Source organism: Haliotis rubra, unplaced genomic scaffold (assembly GCF_003918875.1).
Source record: "Haliotis rubra isolate DU_JTF1 unplaced genomic scaffold, ASM391887v1 Scf371, whole genome shotgun sequence".
Classification (NCBI taxonomy): Eukaryota; Metazoa; Mollusca; class Gastropoda; order Lepetellida; family Haliotidae; genus Haliotis; species Haliotis rubra.
Window position 1 is genome coordinate 1,041,927 of NW_025767048.1, and position 17,180 is coordinate 1,059,106.

Genomic DNA, 17,180 nt, shown 5'->3' on the forward strand with positions numbered 1-17,180 from the left:
TCCCAGATATATGTCTTGCCTGCGAATTGTGTCCTAGATATGTAATACTTCAGCGTAATATGTCCCAGATATATGTCTCTGTCTGGGAATTGTGTCCTAGATAAGTAGTACTTCAACGTAACGTATCCCAGATATATGTCTCTGTCTGCCAAATGTGTCCTAGATATATAGTACTTCAGCGAAATGTGTCCTAGATATATGTCTTGTCTGTGAATTGTGTCCTAGATATGTAGAACTTCAGCGTAATGTGTCCCAGATATATGTCTCTGTCTGTGAATTGTGTCCTAGATATGTAGTACTTCAGCGTAATGTATCCCAGATATATGTCTTGTCTGACAATAGTGTGCTCGATATGTATACTATAGTATTTCAGCGCAATGTGTCCCAGATATGTAGTACTTCAGTATACTTAGCCAATGGTGACCCTGTGGTCTAAGTTTATGCAATGCTCTCTGCACAGTTGCGTACCTTAGCGGTATCTGGATTCTGGTGGGTTCCTATCCCTACCTTGTGTGCACCGTGTTAAGCCCATTTCTGGTGTCCCCCGCCGTGATATTGCTGGAATATTGCTAAAAGCGGCGTAAAACTAAACTCAGTCAGTCAGTCAGTCAGTCTGCACCTTCGTCACTCCTACATCAAACAGAGGCGGAATAAAAGGTAAATTTAAGTATTCAAAGCGGCGTCACACCGAACATAGGTACCCATTCCGTATGACAGTATATCTTCTACAGACCGAGTTGTAACACGTCCTTATTTACACGGATTATAGTGATTATATTAGCGAGTTATAGTGATTATATTAGCGAGTTAATCCGTGTCGCTTAGATACACGCGCATGAGTGTATATAGTGTATATTTAGAAAGTGTAGAAACGGTGTCTGCACACGAAGCAGACCTTTAGGTTTGAAACTATGCACATAAAGCAGACCTTGTTTATCCTTGGATGTTCACCGATCTGGTCTTGCAACTGATTGGTGTTTGTTTAGTGGCTTAAAGATGAGAATATATATTATTCCTATATATGAATGTGTGTCCTACTCAGAGATATAAAGTCTACCTTCCATAGGCGGATCTAGAGGGGGTGCAGGGGTTCTCCACCCCCCACCCCCACCCCTTTGTGCTGAAAGGTTATTAAATGACCATTGAAACTCTCGAGGAAATGGGTGAAAATGAACTGTGCACCCCCACCCCACCCCCTTTCTGAACTGCGCATCCCTGCTTTCTCAAAAGCTGTATCCGCCCCTGCCTTCTACATTAATGTACGAGGTAAGCAACACGTTTCATTGTTTGCTGTTTAACTGCGTTTTCAAGCTGTAACTAACGAGTCTTGACACGAGAATCCAGTGACTGACATCATGAGCACCGATTTGACGCAGGCGGGATACGACGACATCCATGAACCAAGTCACCTAATCCGAGTGTGGTGTTAGTTTTCTTTACTACGATACAAAATTACCTTTGGTAATAAAAGGACAAACGCAGATTAATCAAACAATGATGAAGTTCAAGATGCGTTGTTTATTTACTGTTCGGTAAATTAAGAGTAGTACAAAATAATAGTTTTCAGTTTTATGTACAAATGTTAAAGTGATTTCGTGTAAACAAAGCCATTTATGGAGTCTATGTTTCAATAAAGCTAAGAAACCGCAACTAGTAGACTACTAGCGAGACGTGTTCGGCATTCACATTGTATAGACTTAGATATGCATAGCTTCCAGTATGACGCAAAGTGAAAAGTCATGTATATACAGAATACATGGAAATGGATTATCTAGACCTTGTGTGTAGCCTACCTGCCATTCGAAAACACACAACGAAAAGTTCAGTGTACCAAGGGAGATAACTCCATGGCCCCAGTTCACACGCACAACCGGTTAGTTTTGTTTACGGATGGCATAGCACAAATGATTAGTTTTAGCAAGGTAGAATAAGGAACTAAAATACAAAGTTGAAAACGGGTTTTTGCACATTTTGGAGCAAACATTACCGAGCGTGTTACGAATTTTATGAAGAGTGTGCAACGTGTATTCGCAAAAAGTATAGAAGTCATATCTTAAAAGAAATGTAACGTGAGTAAAATACATCCAGATCCAAAATTCGTTTAGTTTATAATGATGTTTCTTGCACGCAATGATGCACGTGACAATATATGTAACAGTGAATATAGACTGTAGACACAATGAATATGCACACGTTGTAGAGCTCCTTGCATAACATGAAACATGCTCACATAACAAATCGTGAGTTTAGTGAGAAAAATGTACATAGACACAAGTAGTGAGTGAGTTTAGCATCACGCCGCTTTTAGCAATATTCCAGCAATATCGCGGCGGAGGACACCAGACATGGACTTGACACTTTGTTCCCATGTGGGGAAGCGAGCCCGGGTCTTCGGCGTGACGAGCGAACGTCTTAACCACGAGGCTACCCCACCCACCTGTACACAAACATGTTCACACGGTAATAAGTGATTTATAATGTTTATCATCACCGAACTCTGCTGCAGTAGGTACACCTGTGGTATTGAGTGATAATGTTACTTTATGCCGCACTCAGTACTATTCAGGTTATACATCACAGCAGCCGGTAAATATCATCTCTGTATATCAAGCAAATAATTATTCCCGGATATGCTTCCTTTCTGACCAGTCTGTGTGTAACGATTATATAGAATACAGGGTCATTACTGTGTAATCGAGAATTAATCAGGACATTTTGTAATACGGACGATTCACGAGGAACGTCCGGCTTACAGGGTTTCATAGACTAACAACTAGTCTCTGAAATGAACATATTTTACTGACAAAAGTTCACAGTAAAAAAAAAATACATATACATGTATAATGAAAATGTGCCCTGAGACTTTCTTCATTTCCACATTTTCTAGACTTGTGTGGGCTTTCTTGGATATGTTTGCTTCCGGGTCTGTACGAGAGACTAAGGGTTTCAGTGTTTCATTAAGTCAAATTTACAAGGCCTAATGTTAACATTGTGTGCTTCAGTTGAGTCATTCTGATGCAACAGAGTGCATCTAATTAAACGTGCACGAATATCGTTATAAAACATATACAATACATCAATACGTGCGAGATAGGATGCCACCGACTGCTTCCCGTTTGAGGCTGCGTATAAATGAAGCGCCCACCCTGATCTTGGGAAATTAATCCAAAAGCTACAGGATGTTATATATTACTATATATTCTCATGGAAACGAATAAGGGATCACATGGAAGTGCAAGTTCTTTTCCAGGTTTCCTCACACAGTATATATTGCACTGTGAGTGAAATTCTGGAAATAAATAAGAGGAACACATGTACTTTCACGTGGTCCCTCATTCGTTTCTATGGGTATATTAGACAATATATCACCATGGAAACAAACAAAAAGGAAACCGAAACTTTATCTCAACAATGAATGATAGACGTTTCAACGTCATTTTCTTGTGTGAATCTTTCAGATGTTCTTCAAGCATCAGAGACTGTTCTTGCTTGACTGTATACCTTGTCGTCTTGTTGATTACCAGGGTCGTCTGAGATGTCACCCCCTGCGTCGGTAACGAAAGGTAAATTGTAGTAATCAGCATCATCTGCAGCTTGAGCATAAGAGTTTCCAGTGTTGATATAGACGGGTTGAACATTTCCATGCGTTGCCTCCACCTCGTCCTCCTCCGTCTCGTTGATATAATGGTAGGTGTCATCAACGTCGTCATCATCATCTTCTAATACAACGTTGAGAACATCTGTATGGCTGTAGTCATCCAGTCTTCGTCGTTGTTGTTGGTGTCGTGTTGTGTCGTAACTGTCGTCAACATCATGGTCTGCGTGCCCCAAATGGTCGTACGTGTCGGCACCGACCATCATACGACGGTCCCGTGATACTGTGTCATAGTCATGTCTTTGAGAAGGATGAATCACTCGGTCATATTCACCAGTTCCAGGGCGTGTGTTTAAGGGGGCTGTGTCTTGGATTAGTGTGATATAGGGAGCTCCTACATCTTTCGTATCTCTGCTCGGTACGTGTATGACACTAGGAAGGCTATACACATCATCCTTCTTCCCGATCTCTCCAGCAAGATGATAGATGCCATCGCCAACATCTCCTCTTGTTCCATCAACATCGTCAACGCCCCTGGAATGAGGGACAGCGTAGTGTGGCTGATCTGTAGTATGGTAGTGTGCAGTAGGTTCTGTGGACTTCGGGTGTTTCTGTGTTATTTTACTCAAGCTCCCTTTGGGAACTACATAATGGCCATCGTCTGTCAATTCTTGGGAACTGGAACCGGTAACACTCAAAGTGTTATTCCCAGGCTTAATGTTGTAGTAATCTTTCTGATTCTCGGTGTCCCGTCGTGACGACTTCAGATTGACGTGGTTGTTTGGTGTCACTGTGGCTACAGGAATGACTGAGTAATGTGGAGAACTGTTTGGGGACACAGACATGTTAATGCCGCCCTGGTCTTCTGGTGGAGCAACAGCTCCTGAGTAAGTGGCATTGTCCACACCAGCAATGAAGTGAACGTGTCCTCTAGATGGAACAGAGCCTTTATCTTTGAAGCACAGAAACCGCTGTCTGAAGATGAAGAGAGAGTGAGTGAGTGAGTGAGTTTAGGTTTACGAGGCTAGTAATATTCCAGCAATATCACGGCGGGGGACAGCAGAAATGGGCTTCACACATTGTACCCATGTCGACCCATCGAACCCGCGAACGTTTTAACCACTAGACTACTACACTTCCCCTTGAAAATGACGACTGACTAATATTTGCAGGCGACTGATATGCTTTCCATCCAAAATATTTCTCTACATAATTCGGATCATTGCTAAAACCAGTTCCAGCAAATATATTTCAGCTTTAAGCGCTGATATACCTACATTTCTAAATAATTATTATCCGGGACAATTGTCGTTAATACTGTAACGTATTTCAATTGATCTGACAATGTAACATTTGTGAAAATGTTTGCATACCTGTATGATATAAGGAGGAATACCAGAGAAACTACAACGGCCACAGCGGCAATGGAACAACCAACATAGATACCTGGAAAGGCAACACAGAATAAACATTTCTCTTTCTTGAGCTTGGCCCAATATTGCAATTTAAAACCATAAACCTCGTATGGGATTACATTTTTTTTTCTTCTGAGAGAAACCTGGCACGAACACTTCGGTCCTTCCGACACAATTAACAGAGATATAATGTGGTCACTTCGTCAATAACATGAAGATATGTGTACTGTGGTATGTAATTTTGACCATAATTTACAAAAATGTGACTGTACCTTTCTTCAACTAATGATATCGTATCGTATCTATATTTATAACAGACCTGCTACAGTTGACAGTCTTAAAATCCATTTAATCGAGGTTATGTGCAAAAGTGAAAGCTTAAACGTCATTTTCTCGTCGATGTTGGTATTTTGACCATAAGCGTGACACACGAACAATGTTAACGGGCTTGTGTATACAACCTTTCTTCCGTTTTGAACAGATTCGATGTATTTCAGCTACACGATTCGGCGACTTATTTACCCAACAATACCAATCTCTTTGCGAGTTCAGGGTAAAAAGCACTATATTTTATCATGAACGGTTTATAAGAATCTAAGGTTATCGTTATCAATTGATGTTTGTAAGTCTTGTTCACTGAGGATGTTAGGATCAAAGAATATCCTTTACCAGTGTTGCTGCTGGGTTGTTGAACAGAAGCGGGAACAGGTTCAGTATGATGTTTGGATGTGGCGTTGGTGGAAGAGGGTAGCACAGTGTCTGTTGAAGACGAAGGACCACTGCTTGGCGGCGAGGGCCTGTTGGTCGTGTGTGTCGACATCCAAGAAGGCCTGTTATTGGTGGTGTGTGTCGACATCCCAGGAGACGTGTTGGTCGTGTGTGTCGACATCCCAGGAGACGTGTTGGTCGTTTTTGTCGACATCCTAGTTGGTGGTTTTGTTGTTCTGACTTTCACTAAGAAAAAAGCAAACACACCGTGTGCGATGGTCATACGTAAATGTTTGTCATAGACTATTTGTTTCTTCTGAAATTGTATACATGCTCAATAGCATGTGAATAGTAAACAATAGTCCTTTTCCTGAGCTGGAAATAAATCGATGTATACACGTTAATGGAAATTATGAATAAGGTTGCAAATTAGAGATAAATTTAATAATTACATATTTCACAAATCGACATGGATCTTTCCAGGCACTTTGTCCAGTGGAACTGTACTCCTTCGTACGTTTTAGATACCGCCAGGCATAGAGGTAACACGTCATCATAGTAGTCGGAGGCATCGAGCACCATATCACTACCTGGTGGAACATTGTGAATATGTAGAACGTCAGTACAACAATCTTGACAATCCTCACAGCAAATTTCGTTTAGTGTAAAGAGAAAAGTTGCTGTGAGGATGATATAAATGAAACATAGAAAATCGGTTTGCGAAAATTGAAAGCATGCCCTACCCTACTGTTAAAACCCACAGGCCCTCGTGCCTCTGCGAGAATTAATGATTGAAAAATATTGTTTTGAGATGACCCCGACTCGAATGCTTCACAGTACAATACACTTGTCATGATGTATTGTACTGTGAAGCATTTCGAGTCGGGGGTCATCTCAAAGGTTCATATGGTTTTTTTTAAATCTTTAATCCTCGCAAAGACACGAGGGCCTGTGGTAGAACCCGCCTATCATAAAATGTGCCGAAAAAATGTTCTTTTTTAGGTCTGGTGCTGCACAGCAGTGCTCCTGCCGTGCGACTGCGGCCTGTAAAACAAACCAGACAATCAAGTGATCGATAAAACAGGAAAATCTAATTAGATAATTGGGAAGTACAGAGATTCCGACACTTATAAGAAAAGAAGAAAAAACGTTTGGGAAATAAATTTGTTTGACAGTACATTTGGTTCAGTTTTAATGTCTTGGACCAAACAAATCTTTTGTAGATGAGCTTATGATGAATCTCGGGGACTTAAGACCACCAGCAGAAACATCGAGCAGTAAAATTAAATTTAGAACGTCAGTGCAAAGGAATACCCAGTCTTGACTATCCCCAGGCACACATTCCGTTGTGTAAAGGCGGGAATGTCATACATTACAAGTCAGTTTCGATACTACCCTCTTCTATGAATGGCATTGGAAAGTTGGAAAGTACGAAATTGACAAACTTTATGGATAACAACTTCTTTATAACAAGGGTGCGACGTTTCAATACAAATTCGTGCTACCGTTGTCAAGCAGGAATAACAACGGTACAAGAATCTTCTTTGAGAGACATTTTAGAAGTTGTATAGATGAAGGAAAACCATGTTCTATGGATAGTCAACTTCTTTATTGCATTGAGTGCCACGTTTCGGTGTACGTACTAACACCGCTATCAAGCAAGTGATACAAATAACGAATCTGTATGAAAACATCGCACCCTCGCAATAATGAAGTTGTTATCCCTAGAGATAGATTTTGCAATCAGATACTATCAATTTCGTAACGACTTTGCAGTTTTAGAAAAATCAGGAATGGGTATTTACACGGTGATAACGAGCAAGCATTCATATTACGAAGGTGTTGTAGTATCAATGCATACATGTAGATGTTTGTGTTCACAGAAGGAACAAAATCTTCTGTATATAAAGTGATTTCAGTTGATTTAACTTATATGTAATGAATGGACTAACCGTTCATCCATTTCTGTTCGGACTTCCTTTGTAGGCCAATCCAGTACGTAGGCCAACTCCAGAACTTGTTCCGCGCTATTGCATGACACAGGTCGTCGATGTTTGAACGGGTTACTTGTACCAAATTACAATTGCGTTTTGAATTTTCAAAGGTATCGTTTTGTCCTGATACGCATATATTTCGACTGCATGTCCAGTACCAATAATCACCTGTAATAACAAATACGGCATCGATCGTTAAAAGTAGAGTTTAAAATAAACTGTTCATTGGTAAAACGTATGTATAAACATAGAAATGCATCGAAGTTGTAAACCGAATCTTACAATTGTAAATATATTACCCTAATCAACGTTCTTCATTTACTAGATCTACAAATACTTTTGATGCACTGATAGAAGGATATATTCATACCCATGCATTTACATGGCTGAAAATTTAAGGTGTTAGAAATACCTTAGTAGATACTTGACAAATAGGATCACGTTCTTTGAAAAATGATGTTACCGTGGAAAAACATGTTCAGTCTGAAGTGACAAACATCTTATTTCTCTGACCAGCGTAAATACAGTTGACTTACGTAAGTGTGAGTCCTCACAAGATTTCGTGATCTACCTTCTGGTGTTGGCGATCTATAGCCTGTTTTTATATTGTATTGTCCAAATAGTGCTATTAGTTTTAACTCTCCACACTAGTTTTAGTTGTAATTGTGATATTCTAGTTGTTTTACTGTCCTTCGTCGACAGGTTTTTATAACGTACATATATTCCATTTCAATGTCAAATGTTCTCATTTCACTTTTTATTGTATTAATAGTTTTCGTCACGATATGGCTGAAATATTGCCGATGTGACGTTAAATAATAACTCACTCACTCACCCTCACAAGCTTTCCGCTTTCTGACATCACAGTTGTTTTCCAGGTATACGGTTAGGTAATAAGATGTATAAGGATAATAACAACGATAGGAGGAGATCGTCCTTGACTCTCTTGTGCTCTCACTGACAAAACCACATCTATCGCTCGGACTTGGAATAGTAATGAAGTCTTCTGAAAATAAAAAAACTGATATTATTCTTTAAGTGAGAGCTGTAGCATTTTAAGGAGCAAACACGTTTTATCTTTTATTTGTATATTCTGAAGATATGAATAATGATCGAGCATAGTATTCTCAAACATAACACACAACCCAACTGTTGTAGGGATTTTGACATTTTAACAGTTCAACTGGATCAGACAATATACACCCTGTGCTACTGTTACACTCCAACATAACCCATCACTTGGAACCAAACGTTATTTACACTTTTATTGCAAGTTGAAACTACTCATAATAAATGCTAATCGAGCACATATACTGTACATATGACCATGTTACCGTCATATCAAAACCGGTCATTTTACCAAGAACTTCTAAGATATGTGCGATGGATGGTAGAACCAGCATCTTTTCCAGGGATTAGCATCAGCCACATATTATTGCAAGATGTGGATTGCCTTTTTTGTTAAATCATCATTTTTCCATAAGTCGTGTTCTCTGTAATCTTCTAATTTGTACCCAGATATACAACTGTCGTCTCCTCTGAATTTCTTTAGTTCTTTGGATTAACTAAATCCTGAAAATGATTATTTGAAAGGATATTGTTGAAATTCAGGACACCTAAGTATAAACAACATGGTGATATCACAAAAAGAAAACTGTCTACGCTGTACAATGAATTATACTGAAGATGAAGATCACTGTAAATGAACATATATTTAAAATGGAACCTTTTCTTGAAATCTCAATATGAAAACTCGTGAAACATTACCAAATTATGCTAGGACGATAATTATGTCCAATTCAATATTATGAATTGATTTAATGTTTGTGAACGTCTCACTAAGCACTATTTCAGCTAAATGACAGCAGGCTGGGGATTCTCCAGACAATCCAGTGATTGTCATTACAGGCATTACATTCAGATTGACGGATATATCGGATGTACATAACACGTTTTAGAACAGAGAAGGTGTTGCTTACAGTTGCAGGGCAACCACCGATGCTCCAAACCGAATGCCCAGATGTTGGACCAGAATAGTTCCCTCTGCACTTGATGTAATTTCATGTATGTGTGTATATCTTCACCCTGTGTGAACTTATGATAAGACTGTTGACCAATTCAGTTCAGTCAAGACCCGTGAAGATCCGGGTTACAGTATTGATCTTCAATAATCCATGCTTGTCGTAAGAGGCGACTAACGGGATCGGGTGGTCAGGCTCGCTGACCTGGTTGACACATGTCATCGGTTCCCAATTGCGTAGATCGATGCTCATGCTGTTGATCACTAGATTGTCTGGTCCTGACTCGATTACTTACAGACCGTCGCCATATAGCTGGAATATTGCTGAGTGCGGCGTAAAACTGAACTCACTCACTCAGTTCAGTCAAATGTATAAATGCTACGATATGATGTTTTATTTTTGTTTTTGTTTTTCATAACGATGTGTGCAAGTTCTTAATGATCAAGAACCGACAGTACCTGGACGTGAATAATAATACATTCATTCTTTGCAGTACATCCTTTGCTTAAACTTCATGTTTTTGAACATTTGAGGTTTAGCAGAGACTATCCCAAAAGGCAGAATATAACTTTCTTCCATTTACGTAGTCGAACGTTATCTATAATGAATGGCAGATGTGTTTGTCGTGTACAATAAATCCAGTTGCCATCACACGAATAACTGTCATGTCAAATATCTACAATGTTGTAACTATGATGTGGATGTGAATTGGTTGGGTTATTGGATGTGAATTTGTTGGCAAGACACAATTCTCAAAATCACCTAATTTGTACAGAGATACTCCATTGTCGTCTCCGCAGAATTCGCCATAGTTACCAGGGCATCTTACTTGAGAATGATCAGACTGCTCAGCAGGCCAATGATTTTCGAGGCAGTAGCATTCCTTTCCCTTTAAAGACAAAGGAAAGTATGGGCCATCCGAAGTGATACACTATGAAACGAAATGCTAAAATGTCCATTAAATAATAATGAAACATTCACATGACGAATAACATCCTTTGAAAACGCATATACTGCTTGTATAGCTAAGTCGGAATCGTACAATCGTCTTGAGAATATGGAAATGGTTTTGTCGATTTTGCTGTATATATGATAACAGTGTTCGATCTGACTAACGGAATCGTCAGTGAAGATTACATCAAAAATAGTAGCACCGTCTGTAGTCTGACGGTGTGAATATATTTCTATGAATCTAGTGCAAGACAGAGAATAAATGATTTCATGAGTTTTAGAAAGTAAGCACAAGTCAAATGTATTGGATGGACGCGTCTGAAGCAGTTCACTGACCTACTCAAAACGATTCTATATTCTAGGGCATACCATGAATTGGCATGTGTGTCATAACTGCAAACATGGCGATGATGGAAATTATAAAGTTGCTGTGTCATGGCAAGGTTTCTTGTTTCTGCCAAAGCTGGACGTCCAGTGACAAAATGTTGGACAGTGAAAACGGGTCATTGGATAATCTGTATGCCATGTTTACATTTTCAAGCAAAATAACACATTTTTAATCAACATACGCATTTAGTATTCATAGTATTGTAATTGTTATCAATCACTCACTAGACTCTGCGTCTTCAATTGGATATACTGATAAGCAGTGTTTGGTATATTACCAAAGGATTTTATCGATTCCTTGATGCTCACCCGAAGTCCAATTGTTTTATAGTGCTCCTTGCAATGCTGATGGCAGGTCAAAACACAATTCCCCTCCAGATGGAACATTGGCCAATATGTCGATATACGCATGTATCCAACATGAGTGTACAGAGTCGATTGATCGGCTGAAACAAAAACAAAGGTAACTGAACATAAATTACATCTAATACTCCTCTAAGAGAGTCAGAGTAAATGTAGATTAAAGCCGGATTCAGGTTTTAGAAAAGATTCAAACATGAAAGAGGAAATATATATCAGGGGAAAATATTTTTTAAACTGCCCCACACTATTTGAGATTTAGGAACTACATCTCCTACAATAACACCATTTCATATGTGTTGTTCAATCGTAGGAACGATATAGTTTTCAGTCAATACTCTGCTGCTACGAACCTGTGAGTGAGTGAGTTTAGTTTTACGCCGCACTCAGCAATATTACAGCTATATGGCGGCGGTTTGTAAATAATCGAGTCTGGACCAGACAATCCAGTGATGAACAGCATGAGCATCGATCTGCGCAATTGGGAACCAATGACATGTGTCATGCGAGCCTGACCACCCGATCCCGTTAGTCGCCTTTTACGACAAGCATGGGTTACTGAAGGTTCATTCTAACCCGGACCTTCACGGGTGCTACGAACCTGTAGGTCACTGGTGAATTCTGTTTTGTTGACCGAAAACAGCGTCGTGAGTTATTCACATATATAAAAAAGATTACAAACGGATGTCTACTCATCTATGAGTATGATATAACAAATGTAGATAACTGGTGGCCTCTTCTATCTGTTAACCATACAGGTCATCCTGTGATAGTGAAAGAGCTTGGAGTCAAATGTTCTGTGTAAAATTCATACATCTGGACAACTGGTCAACAGACTCGCATTGAGGCTCGCATTGACAAGCACACCTTTGAGAGTACATCGGTACAATGACCAACCGAGTAATTAAGCATGCATATATGATGATTAACAGATACTGTCGATCACAACAACATATATATATCTAATGCTTCTTCAAAAGAAATCTCAAAAGAACGAACCTGCAATGAAATGTATATTCAACCAAAGTATTACCTGTCCAAACCCAGGTTGGATATTTCACTGCTCCGATCCAGTAATCGACCCCAGACTGCATCTGTGTAAGGAGAACGTCAGGAAAGCTTTGTGACCGAGGTATGTACAGATGTCCACCGAACTGAGAACATCCCGACTGTGCTGCAGCCCACCAGGTGTACCCGGAAGTCGTTACGTTGTACGTTGTATGAGTCGTGTCATAATTGTCATGAGGATCAGTCCATATGGCTGAAATATAACAATAGTTCAGTTGTTCGTTACTCTGATGCACCAGCACTACACCTTGACATCAAATGGTATTTATAGGTTTTGGTGTAGACAGAACTACAATTTAGTACGTATCTTTCATTGAAAAATATTTTTGAAAATTTTTGGATTGATCCAGGTCCTTATATCTGTATGGACCGTCAATAAAGTTGTAATGTCTATTCATTAGTTCACATTAGTGTGTCTTCTTAGTCCATAATGATGTGATACAAATAACAGCATTTTGCCTATGGTGATGGTGTAAACATACACGTATAGAGACATACAGTAGACTATTCAGATTCAAGTTGAGCAAAATAGGTATTTGGCAGTATGTTACATGATTTTCCCGGCGTTATTATTCAAGATAAGTCACGTGCAAGGCAGTTGATATAGACTAGCCTGGGCCCTGTCCTACTTGCTATATAATTGTAAACACTCTATAAATCTTTAAACAAAGAGACAATAAAAACATTTGTTTGTGTAAATGTTCAGCTGATATTTTACACCCAACAGAGCAGAACGCACCATTGCAATTGCAAATTTCATTGATATATACGCTATAGAAAAGTATATTGGAAAATAACAAGTGATCATTAGTATCGACTGATGTAATGCATTTGTAAGAAAAGGAAGAACTAGGAAAATGACAAGAGATGTTGTTTTAATGGCGCAAACACAAAACGCGAGGCGGGGTGTTGTTCACGTATGACTGTTTGATCAATAACGACTCAATCAATAAACTTGAAACATTGAGCAAAACATAATATCACAGAAATTAACAAAAATAATGGCAAAGCTCGAAATTTCGAGAAAATAATAGAAATATAAAGCAAAGAGAAAGAAATCGAAAGTGTGTCCTATATTGAAAAAATATAGTTGAAATATTAAGCTACGAAAATAATAAGCAAAGAGAAAAATTTAGAATATTCAGAAAATACACAAATAACTGAAATATCGAAGATTTCCGATCTTTATCACTATGCTAACAACGTGTCACCATTAGTTAATCGTAGTTTAAAGAGTTATGCATGTGTATTTTCGGGGAGTGAATAGGCATAGTGAAAATAAGTTTTTCAAGATAACGACGCATTTTGAGGACATTTTAATTTGTTGACGTTCAGACGATAGCAAATAACTTTATTCTTTGTTGAAAAAAAATGAGGACATTTTAATTTGTTGACGTTCAGACGAAATGCACCCATACATATCCTTGTGTGAATTTCATTAGCCTCTCGCATACTACATCTGTTTTGTACATATCCTTGTGTGAATTTCACTAGCCTCAGGGATAGAATATGTATCGCATACTACATTTCGTGAACAGTTGAATGATCAAGATAACGACGCATTTTGAGGACATTTTAATTTGTTGTGAATTTCACAAATAACTTTATTCTTTGTTGAATAAAATCGTGCCCATCTGCTTTGTACATATCCTTGTGTGAATTTCACTAGCCTCAGGGATAGAATATGTATCGCGGACGCATTTTGAGGACATTTTAATTTGTTGACGTTCAGACGATATGCACAAATAACTTTATTCTTTGTTGAATAAAATCGTGCCCATCTGCTTTGTACATATCCTTGTGTGAATTTCACTAGCCTCAGGGATAGAATATGTATCGCATACTACATCTTGTGATTTTGAGGACACATTTGTTGACGTTGAATGATCTCTGTGTTCAGACGATATGCACAAATAACTTTATTCTTTGTTGTGTACATATTTCACATTTACCATTGTAATTTGTTGACGTTCAGACGATATGCACAAATAACTTTATTACATTGCTGTACTACATCTTGTCAAATGGTTTCAAATGGTTTCCTTCTAAAACGTTTAAGAATACATATGACACATACCCGTATTGAGAATTCCCTGAATAAATAGTGACGTCACTGGGGACCCACCATCGTGTTTCCCCTCCGTTACAAAGGGCACTCTGTCCTGGTGCAAATTTATGCCATGAATCTGATAACGCTGCGATAGGTTTAACACAGCCTGAACAGGAGGTCTTGTGACAGTCGTAATTTTAGTGTCGCTGGCTATTTTTTAAGAAATAAATATATAACCACAAGCACTCGACTTGTATGGATGAAACGACTCAGGTGACTATGTCATTGTGCCGAAGAATTTGCAAATTTGTAGACATAGACGTGACAGTGTAGACCCCTCTCCTCTCTCTCTCTCTTTGGGTCATCATGTGTGATCGTGTGTGTCTGTGTGAGTGATTATGTGTGTCTATGTCTGTGTGGATCATCGTGTGTGTCTGTGTGAGTGATTATTTGTGTCTATGTCTGTGTGGATCATCGTGTGTGTCTGTGTGAGTGATTATTTGTGTCTATGTCTGTGTGGATCATCGTGTGTGTCTGTGTGAGTGATTATGTGCGTCTATGTCTGTCTTGGTCATTATGTGTGGTCCCGTGTGTCTGTGTGACTGATAATTTGTGCCTATGTCTGTGTTGGTCATTATGTGTGATCGTGTGTGTCTGTGTGAGTGATTATGTGTGTCTATGTCTGTGTGGATCATCATGTGTGATCGTGTGTGTCTGTGTGAGTGATTATGTGTGTCTGTGTCTGTGTAGGTCATTATGTGTGTCAAGTTTGGACAGTACCCTTATAATCATTTATATGAATATATTTACCTTTGTTTCCTGTACCCCAAAAGAAAAAACAGTAAGGATATTAACACGAATAAACACCAAAAAGGGTGAAAGTATACACTTACTTAGTTTCTCAGCAATGACAAAACAATTAGGGAGAAAGAAAACCAAGACTATCCACGAAATGCGGTAATATCCTGTTGTTCCCACAGACGCCATCTTGGATTGCAACTAGGAAGTTTATATACCTGCACTGGGACCAGGACGTTAACTGATCTGTCTATATCAGTGTCTAATCTCCAGAAAACATATTTTGGGGCAATGGATTATCTGAATCAAATGTCTATCAACTTTGTTATGTCAACATAAAACTCTCACGTTGTCAGGTTAGTGGTGGCTACGGGCTGCATGCTATTGACTTGATAGACAGGGCTGCACTATATTTGATAGATATGGGACAAATAAACATTGCTGTTTATTACAACGCCCAGTATAGTAAGCCATGGTAAATATACAACTTCAGAAACATTAGTTTCAATTATCCTGCAAAATAGCAGGGAAAATTACATCTATGGATCATTGAATTCGGATTCAAGTAGGTTAAAACATGCTCCTTCCTCCATCCCACCCTGGATATTTTTTTATGGATACATAAAAGTACATAAAAGTATTCATCGCATGTATTTATTCAGCAACCCATGCTCGTCGTGAGAGGCGAATAACGGGATCAGGTGCTCATGCTAGATGACTTGGCTGACGCATGTCATCGTATCCCTGTTGCATAGATCGATATACAGGCAGGCCATCAATCAATGAATTGTCTGGTCAAAGGTCTATAAATTTAGAAACCGTGATCTGCTGGAATCGTGCTGAGTGCGACGTTAAACAACAAACAAACCCAACCCAAATGTGATATATAACAAGGAAAGTAAGTTGGAAAACAGGAAAATTTCAGTGTTTGAGGATTTCCTTGTGACATTGCCTAGAAGCAATACCAATGCTATAATGGCTGCCTTGTGTTTGTAAACACTATTGTGTGATAGATGAAGTATAACAATAGTTTCAACTATGTGAGTGAGTTTAGTTTTACGCGGCTTTTAGCAATATTCCAGCAATACCACGGTGGGTGACACAAGAAATGGACTTCACACATTGCACCCGTGTGAGGAATCGAACCCGGATCTTCGGCGTGACGAGCAAACGCTTTAATCACTGGGCTACCCCACCGCCCAAGTTTCAACTATGAGTATGAATGGAAAACGTAAAGTCATGAATACATAAACCATCCTACTCAAGTAATAAATAGAAATAAACAAGGCTACATTTATTTGTGTTTATACATGAAGTCCTATATATCAAATACAGCAAGCTAATAATATTATTCTGTGATTAATGAAATAAATCACAAATCGCAAGTTGAAACATGAAATTAGAAATATATATGCATGAGAGTTTTTATGGCACATTAAAGGCAAATAATCCCCAACGTTACTCTCCACTCACTGTTCCGATGTGTCTGATGTTATGTACACATGCCTGTACAAAAGCGTAGATAACATTCCTGTTCGTGTTTTCTGTTGTCGTCCAAGGTTGGATCGATATTGGACATTTATCAGATATGTTTATCACGTTATTACAAAACTGAGCGGACTCTTAGCAGCCACAATAGTAAAATGCAACTGGGGAATACACCCTTGATAACATGATCTCCCATAACTTGTCTGCCACAAAAAAGACATAAATGTTGTACCACAACAGCGCAGCTTGAAAAGTAGAAAGTAGAGATATGTTCTCAGCGGATTCAGATAATCATAAGTTGGCTGTTGAAACAGGTCGGTGGTGAGTTACTAGAGACAACAGAAC

At 38.9% G+C, this 17,180-nt stretch overlaps 1 protein-coding gene across 6 annotated transcripts; it reads right to left on the bottom strand.

Moving 5' to 3' along the window:
- Positions 1-3,385: 3,385 nt before the first annotated feature.
- Positions 3,386-15,591, bottom strand: LOC124285970. Of its 6 annotated transcripts, none has more exons than XM_046722276.1 (12): positions 15,443-15,591; positions 12,465-12,692; positions 11,381-11,517; positions 10,496-10,622; positions 8,548-8,718; positions 8,249-8,260; positions 7,671-7,880; positions 6,171-6,308; positions 5,881-5,964; positions 5,680-5,769; positions 4,969-5,041; positions 3,386-4,570 (listed from the first exon to the last, which is right to left on the bottom strand). In XM_046722276.1, exons 1-12 carry the CDS (start codon positions 15,534-15,536, stop codon positions 3,466-3,468), a joined length of 2,469 nt encoding a protein of 822 aa, XP_046578232.1. In that variant the 5' UTR covers positions 15,537-15,591; the 3' UTR covers positions 3,386-3,465. The 6 variants fall into 6 exon arrangements, with proteins under 6 accessions (XP_046578232.1, XP_046578230.1, XP_046578231.1 ...); XM_046722274.1 differs by having other exon boundaries at positions 5,680-5,813; positions 5,850-5,964; XM_046722275.1 differs by having other exon boundaries at positions 5,848-5,964.
- Positions 15,592-17,180: the final 1,589 nt, after the last annotated feature.